The following is a 20,002-nucleotide window of genomic DNA, read 5'->3' as shown; positions in this document are numbered from 1 at the left end:
GTGTGTGTGAGAGAAGATTGACAACGTGTGATGTGCATATCTTGTGTGTATGTGTGTGTGTGTGTGTGTGTGTGTGTTTCTATGACTTCGTGTGTATGTGTATGGGTCCTTCATCTCATCTCCAGCCCCAGTTGCCTGGCCTTTGAAGCAGGTTTAGTGGATTGAGAGGATTGGGAAGAGAAAAAACAAGAACAGGACTGAACATCATACTGCATTAATAAGTGAAGTCTCTCTCTTTTGAAACATTAGCATAGACAGGCCTTTAATGCTCCCAGTCGTCTTCAGCTGAGAGAGAGGGAGAGCAGTTCTTAAAGAACGCTGGCGTGCAGTTGACACGCCTCAGATTAGATTAAGTCTTCTTTCATACACTGTCCTTCTAATTTTACGTCCCCCTGGAAGACATATCATGAAATACACATTAGCTATCTCCTTAAAATTCACACCCAAGTGAGCTGCGTTTCCAAATATCGCTGCATGGTGTTAACCGCAGTGTTGTTTAGTAGAAGTAGATTTCATTATTCATACAATCATTTTCACACTTGTCTCAAACCATTTCCACTTTTTCAAAACACATTCATCATATCAGTAGTCTATGTGAACTAAACTGTGAATACTTTTGCATTGCTTTGATACAAAATGCATTCAATGACCACTTCTTCCAAAATTCATGGATACCTGTCTCAGTCAATGTTCACCACCAGCAAAACGCTGTGCAACTACAGCAATTATTGCAGACATTTAGATACTCTGTTCAAAACGGTTAACTTTCAGTTCAAAACCGGCCAAAATTTAGATCACTGTAGATGGATAGATGCTGTATTTTGATAGACAACTGAAACTATACACTTGAAATGAGACCGATTATTCAGATTGTTACAGAAAATGCATTCAGTTACAGTAATGCTTTGTTTTGTTTGTTGGCAGCCTTGTTACCAACTATACTATACAGTGCAGGACACTTCTAATAGCAGTCTTGTGAATGGTTTCACTGGGAATGAAAAGTGTCGACAGACTTTTTTGTACTACAGTAAACCACAGAACATTTAGCATAGAGCTGTCTTGAGGCATATATCTGAATTTCATATTTACTGTATTTGTTTTGTATTACAATATGTAAGAGGTGTCATACGTTTTTTCTTTTCTTTTGCAATACAACACTAAACTATGCAAAAATAGGATACAGCAGCACATAATATATGCAGGTTGTTTTATTGATTTTTAGTTACTTGTGCATTGAGTGATAAAGTAGTTTAATGGGAGAGAGCATATGCTATGAGTCACATTTGGATGAAGTATGAAGTGTTTTGGTGGTTGTAGTGCGTTGTGCACCAAAGGTTAACTGATGTGCTGAGGTTTGTGTCTGTAAAGCCCACTAAGTGAAGCGTTTTGAAAAAGTGTACATGGTATTGAGGCAAGTGTGAAAAGCGTTTTTAAAAAACTAATACATTTGTGTTCTTCTGTCGCTGGGAATGAATGAAATGAAAGTGGGAACTGGGCTATTGCTTAATGGAGTAATATGGCTGGAGTTGGAATGTATTTGCAGTTTTTTTTACAGTCTTTTGCCAACCCTGGGCATTTACATTCATTTAACCATATTCATAATATATACAGTACATGTTTTATTTAAGTAAAGGCACAGGATGCTAAGAGTAAATTAAACCCATGACAATGCTGTTGCCTTGCTGTGCAGGCTGTTCTTCAGGGACATAAACACCTGTGAGTATAGTGTGTGTGGAGGCTGTGTGATATTAGCCAACAACACACACATTTGAGTGCCCATTCACACCAGTGACAGAGACAGACCACTGAAGCGCACACAGTCAGAACAGATCCCAGTGGGGATTGTGCTTTTTGCATTCAGCTGCCCAAACAACATGAGTGGAATGTTTTCCAAAACTACAACCTGCTGCCAAAATCATTTGACAATGACAGCAACACCAGTCTCCCAGACAGCGTGTGTGTTTGTGTGTGTGTGAGTGTGTGTGTGTGAGAGAGAGAGAGAGAGTGAAAGAGGGCTTTTCGTCTGAGAATGAATTGTGTTGTTTTTGTTGTAACATTATGCAAATTGGAAATGAGTTCAGCAAGTAAGTGGCGTACTGAGTGACTGAGTGACTGAGAGAGAGAGAGAGAGAGAGATAAAGAGAGAGATAGAGAGAGAGAGAGAGAGAGAGTCTACGTTGTGTGCCATGTAGTTTTTGTTTGTTTCTTCATGCAAATGAGTTCAGCGGGGTTGCCATGGGACCTCTGGAGACACTGGCTTCATTAAAGTAATGCACAAGCTGCAGCTTCAGTGCAACACACACACACACACACACACACACACACACACACACTCTCTGCTAACGTCTGACCTGATGTTTACCTATTCTCACCTGTTTATCGACCCTCACCTGTTTACCACTCCTCCTCTGTCTCTGTCTCTGGGTTGGGCAAGGTGTGTGTTCAGGTGTGTAGAAGGAGAGATGGGTGTTGAACCCCAGTTTGTTTCTCATCAAACTCCACCGCCAGGCCTTGTAGGGTGGGTTTCTATATAAGCAATTAATAGCAGGCTGACACTTCCACTAATAGCCGTGAATGATTTGGGGTTTGTGCAATGGGTACGTATGTCATTTTCAGTGTTTGCTTGCAATGTGTAAGTCTCTGTGTGTGTGTGTGTGTGTGTGTGTGTGTGTGTGTGTGTGTGTGTGTGTGTGTCTGTGTGTGTGTGTGTGTGTGTGCAGTGTTGTGTCAGCTTTAAGATGGAGTGTACGTGACAGGAGATTCAGACAGGGGAGCAGCTGTCAGACTAGCATTTAATTCCTCCCGCGGAACACATAATGACCTTGCCATGCAAATTGGCCATGGGCTCACTATTCAGACGGGTACTGCCTTCTGATCATTGCAGAACACACACACACACACACACACACACACACACACAGACACACACACGCGCGCACACATGCACGCACTCACACACACACACACACGCACACACGCACACACACACACACACGCACACACACACACACACGCACACACACACACACACACACGCACACACGCACACACCCACACACACACACACACACACACACACACACACACACAAAGACCTCTTTACTCATCTGCTCAGCTCTGGGACTTTCTCTATGGATGTAATGAAGGAAAGATTTTTAAATGTTGCATTTAATTTGATTCAGTATTTTTATGAGCCTGGCCCCTCACTCAATCACATTAAAAATGTTTATAGTCACATTAGGTTTTCTTGCTTACAGTCAAGGCCTTGGACTACAGTTAATAAATGTAGCCCATTTCCATAAAATATTCAGAGAAGAATATTATTGCCACAGCTTTTTATCTTCTCTGTTAAACCTTAATCTGTTTTGCATTTGAAATGCATTAAGCGCCTGGGTAAAATAATATCATCTGTGAAGCCATATTTTTATAGGAGGGGACTAGAGCCAGAGGAGCCTGCTAGGAAGCACATTCATTTCCACAGTTAATTATTTAAAATGTATTGATTTCTTGCACATTATTGGAATGTATAATTCATTAAGCAAAAAAAAAAAAATAGGATTCATGTAATTTTCTTGTTTATCAGAGCACACGACAATATGATTAAAAAAAGTACACATCGCTCTGTTCTATTTGTAATCAAATGGTCATTTTAACCAGCAAGCTTTCATCGGTCACATGATTTTACCCCACAGAGATGCTCTTATGGGCACACAGTCTGTGTGTGTTCCTCTTTGTCTTCATCTGTGTGCATGCCAATTTGTGTGTGCCTGTGTGCCTGTGTGTGTGTGTGTGTGTGTCTGTGTGTGTGTATTGACAGATAATTATACTGGAGAGGGTTCTCATGCATTTTATTAGTGTGAGGTTTCATCAAAGCACATCAACTCACTAAGAGAAGTGCTTTAGCAGATTTCAGACTGAGAGGATGAATGCACAGTTATTGTTGTATGGTATGGAGGAAGCATGTTTTTTTGGATCTTTTTGGAACTGAGTTTTTTTTCTTCCATATCATCCACAAAGCTCACGTCATACATACCTATCTAGTCCAGTTGGCCTATTCTATTGAGCTCATACACAAGGTCAGTCCTGTCCTTAGGCAAAAGCATTGGGGAGAAAGTGACATGTTCTGTGGGTGGAGCTGAAAAATATCTAAGACGAGGCAGTGGTTTAAAGATCACATTTATTATACGGCTCTTCAGAATGCTGCAGAATGCTCCATTGAAGTGAATGGGCCTAGTTAATCTTAAAGCTCAGAGGTCCAATCATTCTTGATAATGACCACATACTCCACTCTAATACAAGGGAACCTTTGAACGCACTGAGCAGGAATAGGTCTGGGCCATGCGAGGGCCAGTATCTGCCTTCTATCTAGGGGGGTCAAGGCTCCAGGTGACTTTAGCTTAGGACTGTAGTCAGTGTTTCAGAGATAACCGCACAGCTTACACCTGTGTATGGAAATCCTGATGCGACGGTTTCCGACACATGGTGTGTGTGTGTGTGTGTGTGTGTGTATGTATGTGTGTGTGTTTATTTTAGTCTCTCTCTAGCCATGTGTATGCCTGGATTTATCTGTGCATTTGTATGTGTGTGTGTGTGTGTGTGTGTGTGTGTGTTTGTGTGTGTGTGTGTGTGTGTGTGTGTGTGTTTGTGTGTGTGTGTGTGTGTGTGTGTGTGTGTGTGTTTGTGTGTGTGTGCGTGTGTGTGTGTGTGTGTATGTTTGTTGTATCTGTCTCTCTCTCTGTTGCCCTAGAATGCTCTTTCTCTCTCTCTCTCTTTCTCTCTGTGTGTGTGTGTGTGTGTGTGTGTGTTTGTGTGTGTGTGTGTGTGTGTGTGTGTGTGTGTGTGTGTGTGTGTGTGTGTGTGTGTGTGTGTGTTTGTGTGCGTGTGTGCTGAGACCACACTCCGTGGACAATCATATTTAGATCCAGATGGCCGCTGCCATGATGACTCATGTCCTTGAGCCTGTGCCTGAAAAGACTAAACGTGAGGATTGATGCCTCCGTGCTGATACTATCCCAACACAGCAGAATACAAACCAATCATGTTTCATCCAGCTGAGTTTGGTTACTGAATGAAGTAAACCATTTAATCTTTACAGCAACTCCAGTAGTACCAACTTTGGTCACAGGAGGCCAGTGTTGCACTGTGACGTTGCAGCATCTACAAGAGGACCTGATTGCTTGCATGTGTAGTGAGTTGAATTGGGAATATATTAAGTAGGATATTTGATCCTACTCTTTGAGATAAAGACTTTGGGCTTCTGCGCTTGATTCTGATTCTGAAAGTACCTTTCATTTTAATTGGACAGACCTACATACTCTCTGCTAATCTCTGTGTGTGTGTGTGTATGTGTGTGTGTGTGTGTGTGTGCTTGTGTATGTGTGTGTGTGTGTGTGTGTGTGTGTGTTTGTGTGTGTGTGTGTGTGTCTGTGTGTCTGTGTGTCTGTGTGTGTATGTGTGTGCGCATACCAAATTTGAGTATAGAGTGTAGTGGGGATGCACCCATACCACTTTTTTTAGTACGAGCTCTTACATGTGTGTATTTGTGTATTGGTCAATACAGAGTTCCGCTACAGGTACTTGATAATTTGCCTATGCCAGTATTCCATCAATTTCTCTTATGCAACTGTTTCTGTTAGGCAAGTCTGATAAAGCAGCAAAAAAATGGCAGACAGTCATAAAATCCTGCTAGCAGCTGTTTCCGGTTAGCAAATCTCATAGGGCAGCAAAAAATGACAGACCACCTCCTGACCTCAGCCTTGACTTTAACGTTATGTTGCCATGAAGTGTCATATTGGTGTGTGGTATCATAATTATTTTTATGAGTATGAGTATATGAGTGTACCAGAGTGTATAAGTGTTTGCTTTGGTTTGTTTGTTTGTTTGTGTGTGCATGTGTGTGTTTGCGTGTGTGCGTGTGTGTGTGTGTGTGCGTGTGTGTGTGTGTGTCTGCGATGGTGAAATGCGAAAGGTGTGTAACCTCTCCTGCTGTCTCTGCATAGATGAGGGGGCCCAGGCTGCTGATGATGGAGCTGAGAACACAGAGGAGAAGCCACCAGAACAGGAGGAGCCCAAACCTGAGCAGGTGGAGTTATAGAGATATATATGTAGACATGTATCTAACCACCAAACGTCTCACACACACACACACACACACACACACACACACACACTTCTCTAAATCCACACACACACGCACACACACACACACACACGCACACACACACACACACACAGAGAGAAAGAATCACACACTTAAAACCACCCATCACAATTTCACTTCTTTCATTCAGCCTGTAGTAAATGCATTTCTGTATATTTCAGTGACAGATCTCCATTAAGTGCAGTGTCCTCAACATGCTAGTAGAGGGCTGAGGAAGTGTCAGTGTATTCATGTCTTTAACGAAGGTTCTGACCCGAGAGGTTGCTTGCCACAAGCTCTCTTCTCTCTTCATTTCTCTCTCATTGATAAACCCTCAGACCCAACCAGAGGAGCAGCCAGAGGAGAGACCTGACAAAGATGAACCAGACGCCACCACAGAACCAGCCGCGGAGGTCCAGAGCTCCACCATAGAACCAGCTGCAGAGGCCCAGATTGCCACCACAGAACCAGCCGCGGAGGTCCAGAGCTCCACCACAGAACCAGCCGCGGAGGTCCAGAGCTCCACCATAGAACCAGCTGCAGAGGTCCAGAGTGCCACCACAGAACAAGCAGCAGAGGTCCAGAGCTCCACCATAGAACCAGCTGCAGAGGTCCAGAGCTCCACCACAGAACCAGCCGCGGAGGTCCAGAGTGCCACCACAGAACAAGCAGCAGAGGTCCAGAGCTCCACCACAGAACCAGCAGCAGAGGGCCAGGGCACAGAGAATGCAAACCCAGCTGAGCCGCCAGCAAATGGCACAGCAGACAGCGCTAACGGAGATGAGGAGGAGAAGAAAGGAGCAGAGGGGGAGGAGAGAGGAGAGGATCAGGCAAAGGCCAACAGCACAGGGAAGACTCAGGAGGCTACAGAGAATGGAGAGAAGGAGAACGAAAAGGAGGAGGAGAGTAATGAGGGAGGGGGACAGGAGAAGAGTGGAGGTAAGGCGGGGAAGGGTGGAGGAGAGAAATCGCAGGAGAGCAGTGAAGGAGAAGGAGAAGGAGAGAAAGATGGGAAGGAAAATGAAGAAGTGGAAGAGGAACTGGTGGTGAGCCCAGAGTCGGAGGTGTCCATAAACACTGGCAGGGAGTCTGACTCAGAAGAGACAGATGGAAAGAAAGAGAAAGATTGACAGAGAGAGAGAGAGAGAGTGAGAGAGAGAGAGAGAAAGAGTGAGAGAGAGAAATGACAGTAAGACAGAGAGAGTAACAGCAAGAGACGAAAAAGTCAAAGTGGGAAACTCTCCTGCAGCTCGTCAGATCTAGATGTTTTATTTTAATCGACTTTGAATAGATTACTAGTTGTTACCCAACATATTTTTCATGACCTCCGAATGGTGACATTGCTGTGTGCAGAGAATGGGCCATAGAGAACAGGAATAGATTATATATGCCGTGTATGCTGGTGCTGGGGGTGATGTTACTTTTCCATAGTGTGGATTTCACATGTCCACAGTTAAAGGCGTGCAATGGGATGTGCTGGAGGTGATGAAGTAATGCTGTAGAGTAGAGGATGACAGGAGTCCGTCTGCATGAAGTCTGTCCAGTCAGCAGCTGGCCCTGGTGCAGCTCTCGCCCTGATCTCGCCCAGATCTCACCCTAATCTCGCCCAGATCTCACCCTAATCTCGACCAGATCTCACCCTAATCTGGGCCTGATCTCACCCTAATCTCGACCAGATCTCACCCTGGTCTGGGCCCGATCTGGGCTGAATGCGCACCAGCGTTTGCAGCCATAAGTGTGGGAGCTGAGTGTAGTAAAATGCATTTTATTTTTATATATATACGCAGATAATTCTATTATAGTTTATCATAGATAAGAACATTTATTTATATTAAAGTTTATCACAGATGTTTTATTTTCCTGAAGTAACCTGGTGTCTGTGTGTGATTAAAGGTAATTCATCGATTGTAAATTAAGTTAGAAATGTGAGACTGTGAGTGATGCCATGGTGAAATGATACATGCATTAATGTCATACCATCATGCTGTAGTTACTCATCTGAAGCGCTGCATACGGACTGGGTACTAAGGTGTAGCGGTCATGATATCTTAGTCTTACTGTGATTTTATTTATTTGAAATAAGATGTACTGCCACAACACTGCTGAGCCTGTTGAACGCCGGACTTTTCCAGATATTTGCCGAATCCGGCACAGGTTCCGTGTGGTTCTAGTGGATCTGGAACCGATTAAGGTTCCAGACCTAATCTAGATTCACCTGCTGAACCGATTTGATCCTGATTCTGAGCCAAAAAATCAGCTACAGTATGTTCTGCTTTCAGTCTCTTAGATACCTCGACGCACCACAGATATTTACATGGCGGAGGAAACTGCTCTGATTCAGCTGCAACTGCACCTGCACCAGATGGAACTTCCTCTAAGTGTGAATGCAGTCCTTTCCTTTTCCAAGGGTTAGCATTAGTGCCCATTGCATAGTGCTCCATTCCTATGTCTTGTCTGATTATAATTCAATAAATTAATATACCAATACTGATACACTGTTGTCGAGATTTAATCAAAGTGAAAATGGATGTGTGTACCATTAGGTTAGTAGTATCTCCAATTTACATATATTTTGAATATTGTATTTATTGACTTTGACCGTCAGTAATCACATCTGTTCTCTAAAGAGATGTGTGTGTGTGTGTGCATGTGTGTGTGCGCATGTGTGTGTGTGTGTGTGTGTGTTTCGGTGTGTGCCTGAGTGGTTATCTGATACCTTGGGTCGGTGCTTTACACATCTCACCCATTCAGGCACTAAAATTGAGCTAATCATTAGCATTAGCGGAAGGCTTTGAATTGTCCCCCTGAGGCAGAACTCGATGCATCCATCAACCTGACTGTCTCTATTTGCCCCGGCGTCGTGTCAGCCCGGCTGCAAGATATGGCAAAAGCATAAACAGAGAGCAACAGACCAGACAAAGTTCATCTCTGATTGTGAAGGAATGGTTTTAACACAAGCCTGTCCTGTGATTGGAGCGTGGGCAGTGCAAGATGGCTTCACAGGCAGGCTGAGAGATCCCCCCAGCGTGAGTCACGCTTCTCTCAGGCACCCTTACGGTTCTATTTATAGAGCATGGACCCTCCTCCCGGCCCGAGGGGCCAGTCAAAGATTGTGACACCTACTTCACACACACACACACATACACATAAACCATTGCATGTATTATGTATAACACTGACCCAACACACACACTGAACACTCACTCTGACGTGTACAGTATATCTCACACATGTAGAGAAAACTCACACTATTTATCACATGCATATCACACAGGCACACACCTTCCTCAGACACACATTCACTGGCGCAGTCCCCAGACACTTGATGCAGACTAGCTGCCACAGTCGACGGCAGACAGACAAACAGCACCAGAGCTGCTTGAGTGACCCGAGCGCACACAATAAGCCAATGACAACGTCACTTTTTATTCTTTTGTTTAAAAATAGACATGTTTGGAGCAAGAAGAAAAAGGCTGTCGTCTTGATATGTGTATGTGTGTGTACATGGGATCAGTGATACAAAGCTTTCTGAGATATATGGGACAGATTATGTTCAAATCCACAACATTTGGACTGCCTGACTTCAACATGTCAACACACAGGTCACCAGTGTTCTGCGCTCAGGTGTTCAGTACATAGCTCTGGACTTAAGCAGACTCACAGTCTTAACACTGACGCTTCCCTCTGGTGTTGTTGTGACGACCTGATTGCACACAGCACACATCTGGCACAAACAGCTAGATATAACATCAAATATTATATAGGTTTGTTCCAAATGTCCTCAGTATGTGTGTGTGTATGTCTCTCTGTGTGTGTGTGTGTGTATGTGTGTATGTCTGTGTGTGCGTGTGTGTGTATGAGTGTGTGTGTGTGTGTGTGTGTGTGTGTGTGTGTGTGTGTGTTTGTGTGTGTGTGTATTTGTGTGTGTGTGTGATTGGGTTTGTGTGTGTGGAAGAGTTAAAGAAAGAGGTAGAAATGAATAAAAAAATAATGAGACAAATGAAATATTACTGGAAACTAGAACTTTGAGATGACAATATACACAGTGTGTACAGTCAGTAGCACAATTCACAGAACATCACAGAGTAGGGAAATAAACTGTAGAATATTGAATTTGAATACTTCAAAATACAATAACCAGTCAACGTTAAACTTCAAGGGTATTTTGTCCATGTTTGGTGTGGGTGTGTTGATTTATGTCTGTGTGTGTGTGAGGAAGAGAGAGGTGTCCATCCAGTGTAATAGGACTATTCTCTCTAGAGTAGGTACAGGATAATACATTATTTCCACCTTATAAACTACCTCATCACTGCCAATGTGAAACACACACTGACCAGGCCCTAACGTCACAAACGTTTACATGCTTCACCCGGTTATGTTAAGAATGGGTTTGTTCCGCATCCGCTTGTCTGACATGCCTATCCATACTCAGATCTGGGCTTTAATCCTGGCTTCAAGAGAAGGCTTTATGACGAAGCAGAAAAAAAAATAGGTGAACTTTTCTGCATCTCTCTGACTTCACCCTGTCCTCCGTCAGCTGTGTGATACTGGCTTGAGAGGAGTGTTTGGGGTGAACTGATCGTACAGCTGACTCAGCTACTGCGTGTCCTCCCTACAGATCAGGACCTTGCGTACTGCGCCAGTCTATTTCAAGCTACCCAGATGCAGGCTGACGGAGGAGGCATCGGTGCTGATGAGAGAGGAAGATGAGCCTAAAACTGTGTGTGATTGGCGTGGGTCCCTGGGCAGCTGCTGACAGGAACGGAGTCGGCCCTGATCTGGGCCGGACCCAAGCCACATCTGTCCCTCCTGGGCAGGACTTCAGCACAAGCCAGAGGTCACTGCTGCCGTATAAATCGGGCGAGTTAGCTCTGAGTGGCTGACAGGGAACTTATGCTAGCCCGGGGGAGGTGCCGTAGGGGTCAAACATTCAAACCGGCGTAAATCGGACGCGTGTCAAATCAAATCACGTAATCACATCCCTGCAGGGCTGAGCAGAACGGATATACATATCTATAGTCTGGGGAGGGGAGGCTTCAGAAATAACCACATGCACTACACAACATTTTTTTGTATTGGAGCTTAATCTTGGTTTTTACTATAACGGTCAATTCTTTAAATTATTTAAAAACCCACTGTAGTAATGTATGTTAAATGTAACCATACATGGGCTGTGTATACAGTAAATACTGTATGTCGACATCATTAAACTAGAGGTTATCAGGTGAGTGCACTGCATCTGAGGGACTGAGGACTGTTTCATACTGGCCAATGTGAGATGTAAAATGTGCTCGTCAACTCAGAATAAGCAATATGAGCTGGTCTGGGCGTGACAGGTCTGTGTGTGTGAGTGAGTGTGTTTGCATGTGTGTGTGCCAGCAGGTTATCAGGTGTGTATAAGACCATGGGAGATGTGTTTGAGACAGCTGTATGTGCAGTTCTAAGGCAGAAGTAAGTGATGTGGACAGTGCTGTGTGTGTGTGTGCATGTGTTCACGTATGTCTGTTTGTCTGTGTGTGGGCTTGTGTGTTTGTGTGTGTGCGTGGAAGTCGAGCGAGAGATATAGAGAGAGTTATCTGTGTCATGTTCGTGCGATCTACTGCTCCGGTCAGGTTCCCGTTCCCGTTCCCGTTCCCGGCTGCACGCTCTGCACTCTGGACAGCGTGACGGGCACCTTGGCGTCTCCCGGCGTGGGTGCGCGTGTGACGGGGTGGATGGCCGACTGGAGCTCAGCCAGCCGGTCCCTGAAGCGCTGCTGCAGCTGCTGCTCCTCCTTGGAGGTGCTGGCCTGGGTGAAGGCGGCCAGCAGCAGCCCCAGCGCCGTGCCCGCTCCCCCCACGCAGAAGAGGATGGCCCCGGCCAGCTTGCAGGCGTCCAGCGCGCGGTTGAAGCGCACGGCGCGCTCGTCCACAAACAGCAGCTCGTCCTCGCCAAAGGCCTCGATGCGCGGCGGAGTGGCGTAGCCCACGAACAACACCACCAGGCCGGCCAACATGATCAGACCACCGAGCACTACACAGACCTGAGAGAGGAGAGGAGAAGAGAGAGAGAAGAGAGTAGAGAGAGAAGGAATAGGCAAGGCAGGTTTATTTATATTGCACATTTCATACACAGAGGCAATTCAATGTGCTTTATATCAATAGAAACAAAAGGAACATCCAAAGGAAAAATAAATACAAAGTGCTTAAGAGTGAAAAACAATAAAAGATTTAAAAATGAAAAGAAAGTACAACGTAGATAAGTAGATAAGTAAAATAAACACATAGTGGAAGTAGCCCCTAACTGTGTATTTAACACCGGATAGAGAACTGTAGCAAAAGCCTGTATGACAGAATAGCACTAGAACCCAATAGAGCCTAAGTATAGAGCTTCAAAATAGGCCCCTTCAATAGAGCTTAGCCATAAACCCGAGACATCACTTCTCCATCAGGAATGACTAGCATTCTACTTCCAGAATTAGAGTGCAGTAAGAAAAGAGTGCAAGTTTTAGATCTCAATCGCAGACGCTTGAAAAGAGAAATGTTTTTAACCTGGATTCAAAATGTGCTACATTTGGGGCACATCAAAGATCTTCTGGCAGTTTGTTCCAGTTGCACATTCAGTACAGCACATTCAGCAATGCTGCTTCACCATGTTTAGTTTGGACTCTGGACTCTACTAGCTGACTAACCCTACTGGGTTTATAGAGATGCATTCTGGGCCTTAACCATTCCGTGATTTAAAGACTAGTAGCAGCACTTTAAAATCTATCCTGCTTTTGCTTTTTTTCTTGGTCCTGGATAGACCTCAAGAGGAGCAGGAGAGAGGAAAGGGGGAAGACAGAGGAGGAGAGATGAGGAGAGGATAAAAGAGAAGAGGAGTAGAAGAGAAGAGAGGAGAGGAATGAAGCAGACTGAAGAGGAGATGAAAGAAGACAGGAGGGGAATGGAGGAGACAGAAGAGGAGAGGACAATTATGTACAAGTACAACAAGAGGAAAAGATAATGGAAGGAAAAAAGTGGAAAGAGGAAAGCAGAGAAGATGAAATTAGATGAGGAGAGGCACAGAGCTGAAAGCAAAGTGGGAGTTACGTAACATATAACCACACATTCTTCCATGTTAATTTAATCTTCTGCTAATCCCATTGTGCTGTAGAATTTACACTGGCCATTTCTGACCACTCCTTTCTTTAAATGAATGACCAAACCACAGGCTCCCTCAACAGAGTATCTTAATTGTGTCAGGTCCGGGTCTGAACCGTGTCAGGTCCATATCAGAACTGTGTCAGGTCCGGATCAGAACCGTGTTAGGTCCATATCAGAACTGTGTTAGGTCCGGATCTGTACTGCGTCAGGACTGGCTCTGGGCCAGGAGGTGCGTATATTTTGGTGTCTAGTGGAAAGCCTCACCTTCCAGAGGACAGAGCTCCACCGGCTGGGCGATCTCTGAGTCTGAAAGTCGGTCTCTCTGTCCCACAGGGAGCCGGTGCACTCCTCGTAGAACTGGTGCAGGTAGGAGCGCACGCCATACTGATGCCCATTCACCGCACTGTTCTGATACTCTGACCCGCACATCTCAGAGCAGGATGCCATCCTACACACCTGGATACACACACACACACACACACACACACACACACACACACACAGATGCACACACACACACACACACACACACACACACACAGATGCACACATACACACACACACACACACACACACACACACTCATACACACAGAGAAAACAAGCAAATGAGGAAACATGTCAGCATGTGCTTGATACAAAGTGAGCATACATATTTTATGTGTGTACAGGCAGACGTACACACACAAACACTTGCAAAGCTTTAAACACGTAAACACTGACTCACACACATTGATGCATATATAATTATAGTGTCGTACACACACACACTGTAAGTGCCTCTAACACTGAGCTTTTATTTTTATTTTCAGCATGAATGGATCCAGCTTCCTCTTATTCTCTCTCTCTCTCTGTCTTTCTCTCCTCGTGCTTCTGTGAAGGGCATCCTCCATGCTTATCAGTGGAGCAGATGGCTGCAGTGTTTGCTGTGGGATGCTCCTGTCTAGAGCACACTGTGCTTAAGCCCTCTGGACGCAGCTGACAGTAAACACAGGCCAGTGGTTGCCCAGCACATCCCAGCCCAGCCCAGCCCAGCCCAGCACAGCAGCAGGGAGGGGAAATGAAGTGGACTTGGGGGTGAGGGGCATCATGCTTCTAGCAGGCTAATTTAATCACAACTCACTGTCATCCTGTGGAGGGTAAAAAGGGAATGGTCTCAGCCATCTTCCTTTGCTCTCTCTGTTTCTCTCTCTCTCTCTCTCCCTCCCTCCCTCTCTCTCTCTCACACTCTCTCTCTGATGCTCTCTCTCTCTCGTTCTCACTGATAGTCTCCTCTCTCCTCTGATGATTGTCTGATTGTAACCGGCTCCTGTCCTCATCTCATTTCACCTTGTCTGCTTTCCTGTCATCATTATCTCCCTTCTCTCTGATCCTAGTCCTGTCCTATCTCCTCTTCTCTTCTCTTCTCTTCTCTTCTCTTCTCTTCTCTTCTCTTCTCATCCCTTTTCTCTCATTTGTGTATCACCGACCCACTCTTACCCCCCCCCTCTGCCATAGTGGCGCCAGCAATGCTGTGACCTTTTCCAGCAGACAAGCAGACACGCAGACAAGGCTTCTATCACTCAGATGTCTGTAGTGACTGTGGTGTGTGGATTCACCTGGAGGAAACTAAAACTGAGACAAACACATGTATATGTAAATAAGCCCTCTTGCCAGGGTCTAATGCACACTGCTTTAATAGTAGCCTATGTCACACCTACAGGAGTAGAGTTCACTTCCTGCACTTGTTGATTAAATGCCAAAGTCCGTTTTAATGACGAGAAAAATACTGTGTATAGGAACATGGACCAAACAAGCGAGAAATGTAAATGTCACTGTGCGCGAAGCACGCATGCGCGCGTCATTTGACAATGTGCTGTCCCTGGTCCTGAAACACATCAGCGTAACCATTGACGACATTCGGAGGGTCGTGTCCCCATTCTAATAGATGTTTAAAATACGTTTAAAAATAAATAATTGAAGCCCTCAATATAAAGCTTGTGAAAAAAAAACGGAACATGGTGGAGAGCTATGCTCCCTCTGATATCTATGTCCACAGAACTGTGACTACAGGCAGTGAGAAGCTGTTTTACTGTGAATAGTCTAACACTGCTTGCAAATGTGCTGCCAAAATAATTTAGGCTCACCCTTCAAAATAAACAAACGAATACATAATATTCGTTTGTTATAATTTAAACCACCATTTAAACCAGCGAGTGAATATAACCTAATCTATCTATTCTGTGAATCGCGTTTACATGTTACTTCGAGCAGTTTCAAGTCCAACATCTGACTGACATTTTAGTGAATCTTGTCCCGTTGACAATCCGGAGTCATCTCCAGTTAGTAGGATCAAGCAACGGATAGCTTACCTGTCCTGACCTGCCGGGAGAGTGAGGCGGTGCTGCTGGTACTTCACTTGGGTCCCATCACTCTGGCGCTCGCATCCCCGCTGCTGATGCTGACGATGATTCACACGCTCCGGAGCTTCTCGGCGCATGCGTGGACAAGGCGCCAGCCAAGCTCAGGGGGAGGGGGGGGAGTGTTGACGGGCGAAGACTTATTTCCGTTTTTAACAAGAATTCTTTCTAATTACTATGTGGTGCGTAGTCATACCGTTTAAGATAGTATTTAATATCTCATATTGTTAGAAACCGGCATTGGTAATGTCTACTGTGCTATTCTTATAAAAATCACGGACTAGGTCAGGTGTGCATGAAGCGAGCAGATAACAGGTCTGTTTCCAAGGTCACCACAACTAGTGCAGCGACACTGGGCAGGGCGAAGAGAGCGAGCCGATTCTCGGTATTATTGTACTCGTGGAAATGGCGATCATCCCTATAACATTTACATTTCCGAAGGGAGGTGATGTGACGGTGGATCTGTGCAGTGGATCTTTGAGGTGCCTTCTAATTATGGCTGTCTAGAGCACACTGTGCTTAAGCCCTCTGGATTCAGCTGACAGTAAACACATTATGGCTTCTAAGGTGGTAGTTATTTCTAGTTATTTCTAGTTTATCTAGCTACTTAAGAGCCTACAGGCTTGTGATTATCGTAAAAAACACTTCCTCTTCGTTTCCATAGGAACAAGAACTCAGCGAGCGTTTTGGTCCTTCCCCAACACTGTGACATAATCACAATAATCTCTGAATATTTCAGCATTATTTGACTCGATGTCGATTTCTCAGGTAACATTTCAAGTAATCACCTGTAACGTCGGATGCTCTGTAGATGATATTTAAAGTATTCTTGTGAAATAGTAAGACACGACAGTTCTGTACAATACCCAGAAGAGAAAAAAATCTGGATGCACAACCAGGCTATTTAGGCTATTTAGGGGTTTCACTGACGTCTTACACGAAGCCTTGATTAGTCACGGCGCCATTCAGAAGAGATTGTGTGAATACAAACACCAAGCACAGCCCTTTCTCAAAACCATTTTATTTCATTAAGTCAATTTTATATTTCAAATTTGATTTTGGACTGGAAATGATCCTAATTGTGATACTGTTGATAGGATCACAGTCCAAGCAGTGTCCAGTTATGTTTATTTCACATAAAAGAATATTAGACTTTATTTATAATCATGATCACAGCTTGGTCCACCTAATACCAGTGTGTGCTATTTAAGGGAATTCATGTTTATGTTATGTTCCGGTAAGGGCCGTCTTGTACCCTCTCCATCTTTGTTCACCAGCTGTAGGCTGCGGAGCCGAGCACAGTTACCATGGTTACCATCGGACAAAGGTCACCTTCAGGAAGTTCCAGAGTGCCCCTGTTGTGAATGAGCCAGGGATGATAATACCTCTTACGCGTTCGGGGCTAAACCAGCTCCTCACTCATTCACACACACACACACACACAGACAGACACACACGTACTTTCTCTCTGGTAGTGTCGGTGTGTCTCATTAGATCTGTAGCTCATCAGGATGGGTAGCAGTGCCTGTGACTCATCAGTGATCACAGATGCTGCCTGAGTCTTCCTTGTTCTAATCAACACTAATATCCCTCACGGTACATGCTGTGAAAACTAAGGACAGGAATGTGTTTCAGATGTCGTCTTCAAAATTCCCCCGCTGATCCCTCATCTACCCTTAGTGTGTGTGTGTGTGCATGTGTGTGTGTGTGTGTGTGTGTGTTGCAGGTGACAAAAGCGGTGTCATTTCCTGGCACAGATGATAGAGTGTTTGACACAGGGTGTCAAGTGTTAGGGATGGGGAGGACAGAGAACATGTCGAAACTAAAAATACTTCATGAAGCAGGTGCTAGCAAAATTCACTGAGGGCATTAAATGAATCAAAAGCTCAGTGAGCTGTGTGACTCATGAAAAGAAACAGTATTTAACGTGCATACAATTGTATTGTACAATGTAGTTGTAGCTGCCCCCATTGCTCTTGACATGCATGCAACAAATAGTGGTTCAAATGAGTGGGTGTAGATTTTCCAGAACCTGTTCTATTGTTTTTAAATAGGCATGTAGTAGTAATGGTGTGGGAGTATTGGAGCAGAGGGACTATGATGTCCTGCAGACCTTTCATCCTGAAGAGCACAACACAGAAAATACAATTCCTGTTTGTGTGACCACCCACTGAACCACAAACCAAACAAAAGGTATAAAAACAAGCTAGATCATTGGCACAGAGGTGTCGGTGGGTCAGTGCAAGGTCACAGATTTGACCCCACCTCGACTGTGCTGTATTTATACTGTATTTTAGTGCACACACAGCAATCCAGTTCTTTCGATGTCCACACATTAGTTTAATTTAGCATTTATAAAACTGCCTGTTGCCTACCAAGGGTCAGGGAAATGTCACCTCACTAATCACATTTACAATGGTACTAATTAAACTGGTTTAATTTCCACTGATTGTCGAAATTTTGGCCTGAGTAATGTCTTTCCAGTGCCTTGATCTCCGGGCAATCAGGTTAACACTTTATGATAAGTGGATATGATATATGGATAAACATATTTTTACGCAAGGGCCTCTTGTGCTCTAAAAGGACCAAACACAATGCCTGAGGTTCACATCCTAAATTAATATTAAATCTGTTGCCCAAGACAGACATGGCGCCATCTAGTGGGCATTTTCTTGAAGAGAGGGCATTACTGTAATCGAGACTATAACCTATTTTCTGTGACACTCAGCTGTATTCTAAATCTTTGAAAACACTGTTACTGTGTCATACCTCGGAGTCAGTTATCATGATAAATGTGATACATTCAAAACAAAAACGTTTCTCATGTTCCAGATAGTAGGATGTTACAGTTTTTCCTGATTGCTAAGACGCATTTTCTGAAACAATTTACCATTTTGTTAAAACTATTCACACATTCTCAAAACGCTGTTCACATCGGTATAACCATCTAACTTCCAGATTAAAATTAAACTTTGCTTTCAGACACTACACACAAGCAGTCAAAAACACACACTTCACGCCTGTTTCTTATAAACTAGAGGGATTATTTTTAAAACACTTCAACCAACCAAGAGGTCTTTTCCACAAAAAATTGGTATTCTCAGGACAATCTGCATTATTAAGGCATACAAGTTACCCTTATAGGAACTTACTGTCAAGAGACATTCAAAACAATAGTATAAAAACCTTTTGCAATGTCACACTGATCATAAGGAGTGCACAAATGTTCCAATGTTTTCCCTCTAGCATGCAAATACATGCTGATTGACAGATCAAATACAGTTATTGTACAGTAGAAGAACAATACAACATTGCATAAATATATATTTATTAAATTACTCAGCCTCATTCTCAATTCTGCCACTACTCTCTGGTCTACATCAGGACCACAGGATGTAACTGTTCTTTGGACTGATTCAGAAGAACAGGATGTTTGCCGTTGCTAAATACCTTGAGAAATAGGCCCTGGTGCACATAATCTACACTGACAACATCTCCTCAAATGCACTGAGAAAAGATTGGTGAACCTAGAATGGTCACTGAACCAGGCGCAAACCACAGCAGCCTGATGGAATCTAACATTGTCCCAAATGCTAACATCCTGGAAGTCCTGTTGGTACTCCCTGTAAAGAAAACACCATGAAAACAAGTGTAGATATAGTCCTTACATACACTACAGGTTTACAGTACAATTCATGCATTGCAGTTACAGCAATAATGTACGTTGAAAACGGATGCAGTTGTGAAATGACTTACTGTAAGTTTCGTTGCACTCATTGTCCAGCTTAATCATATTCATCCCATGTATGAGCACATGATGAATGATGATGATGACATTTTATATGAGACTACTTGTCTTTGATATTGTGGTCTTCATCTTCCTCTTCCTCATCCTCTGTGTGCTTGTTCTCCTCCACCACCCCTCTGGTGTGTGACGATCTCAGCATTATAGGATCCATTGTTCCAAAGCATATGGGCACCCCAATGCCCCTCATTTATTGATTCTGCAGATGATTCCGATTGATGTGTTGATCATTTTGTGACTGGGTCAGATGGTGATGTGTTTTATTGTATTGATTGCATGTGTTGTGTGTATGTTTTTAGAACTGAGGCGAAGGTCTAGGTTTTCGTGCTGAGGGAACCGGTCATAGTGTGTTAGCGATCAGGAAAAACTAATATTCCCAAGCTCTGGAGGAGTGAACGCCAAAGGCGACAGTTTCACCTGCTTTTCTTAAATCAGTTGATGAGTGTTTCTAATGACCTCATAATCATTTAATAACACACACACACACACACACACACACACACACACACACACACACACACACACACACACACACT

At 44.0% G+C, this 20,002-nt stretch overlaps 3 protein-coding genes across 3 annotated transcripts in view; 2 read left to right on the top strand and 1 right to left on the bottom strand.

The window, feature by feature from the left end:
* LOC105905484 (doublecortin domain-containing protein 2) overlaps positions 1 to 6,094 on the top strand; it is an 18,303-nt gene extending 12,209 nt beyond the window's left edge. The window contains exon 8 of the mRNA XM_031576925.2: positions 6,000 to 6,094. Within this exon, the coding sequence (XP_031432785.2) occupies positions 6,000 to 6,094 (95 nt within the window). The remainder of the gene's footprint in view (positions 1 to 5,999) is intronic.
* Positions 6,095 to 6,390: 296 nt separating this feature from the next.
* Positions 6,391 to 9,082, top strand: LOC122133304 (cytochrome c1-like). Its single transcript, XM_042709219.1, has one exon. It carries the CDS (start codon positions 6,391 to 6,393, stop codon positions 7,267 to 7,269), a length of 879 nt encoding a protein of 292 aa, XP_042565153.1. The 3' UTR covers positions 7,270 to 9,082.
* A 1,064-nt stretch (positions 9,083 to 10,146) lies between these two features.
* On the bottom strand, positions 10,147 to 16,555 carry nrsn1 (neurensin 1). The gene is made up of 3 exons (XM_012833492.3): positions 15,614 to 16,555; positions 13,528 to 13,719; positions 10,147 to 12,161 (listed from the first exon to the last, which is right to left on the bottom strand). Exons 2-3 carry the CDS (start codon positions 13,708 to 13,710, stop codon positions 11,748 to 11,750), a joined length of 597 nt encoding a protein of 198 aa, XP_012688946.1. The 5' UTR covers positions 13,711 to 13,719; positions 15,614 to 16,555; the 3' UTR covers positions 10,147 to 11,747.
* Between the last annotated feature and the right edge of the window lie 3,447 nt (positions 16,556 to 20,002).

The sequence above is a fragment of the Clupea harengus genome, chromosome 11 (assembly GCF_900700415.2).
Source record: "Clupea harengus chromosome 11, Ch_v2.0.2, whole genome shotgun sequence".
Taxonomy (NCBI): domain Eukaryota; kingdom Metazoa; phylum Chordata; class Actinopteri; order Clupeiformes; family Clupeidae; genus Clupea; species Clupea harengus.
Note: the sequence above shows the minus strand (reverse complement) of the source record. Positions and strands in the feature narration are given on the sequence as shown.

Bases quoted from the DNA above. Each gene is read 5' to 3' on its own strand.
- LOC122133304 (XM_042709219.1), top strand. From the start codon at position 6,391: ATGTCTTTAACGAAGGTTCTGACCCGAGAGGTTGCTTGCCACAAGCTC.
- nrsn1 (XM_012833492.3), bottom strand. From the start codon at position 13,710: ATGGCATCCTGCTCTGAGATGTGCGGGTCAGAGTATCAGAACAGTGCG. The intron at 12,162-13,527 runs GTGAGGCTTTCC...CTCCTCTCTCAG, and splicing joins GGAGCTCTGTCCTCTGGAAG to GTCTGTGTAGTGCTCGGTGG.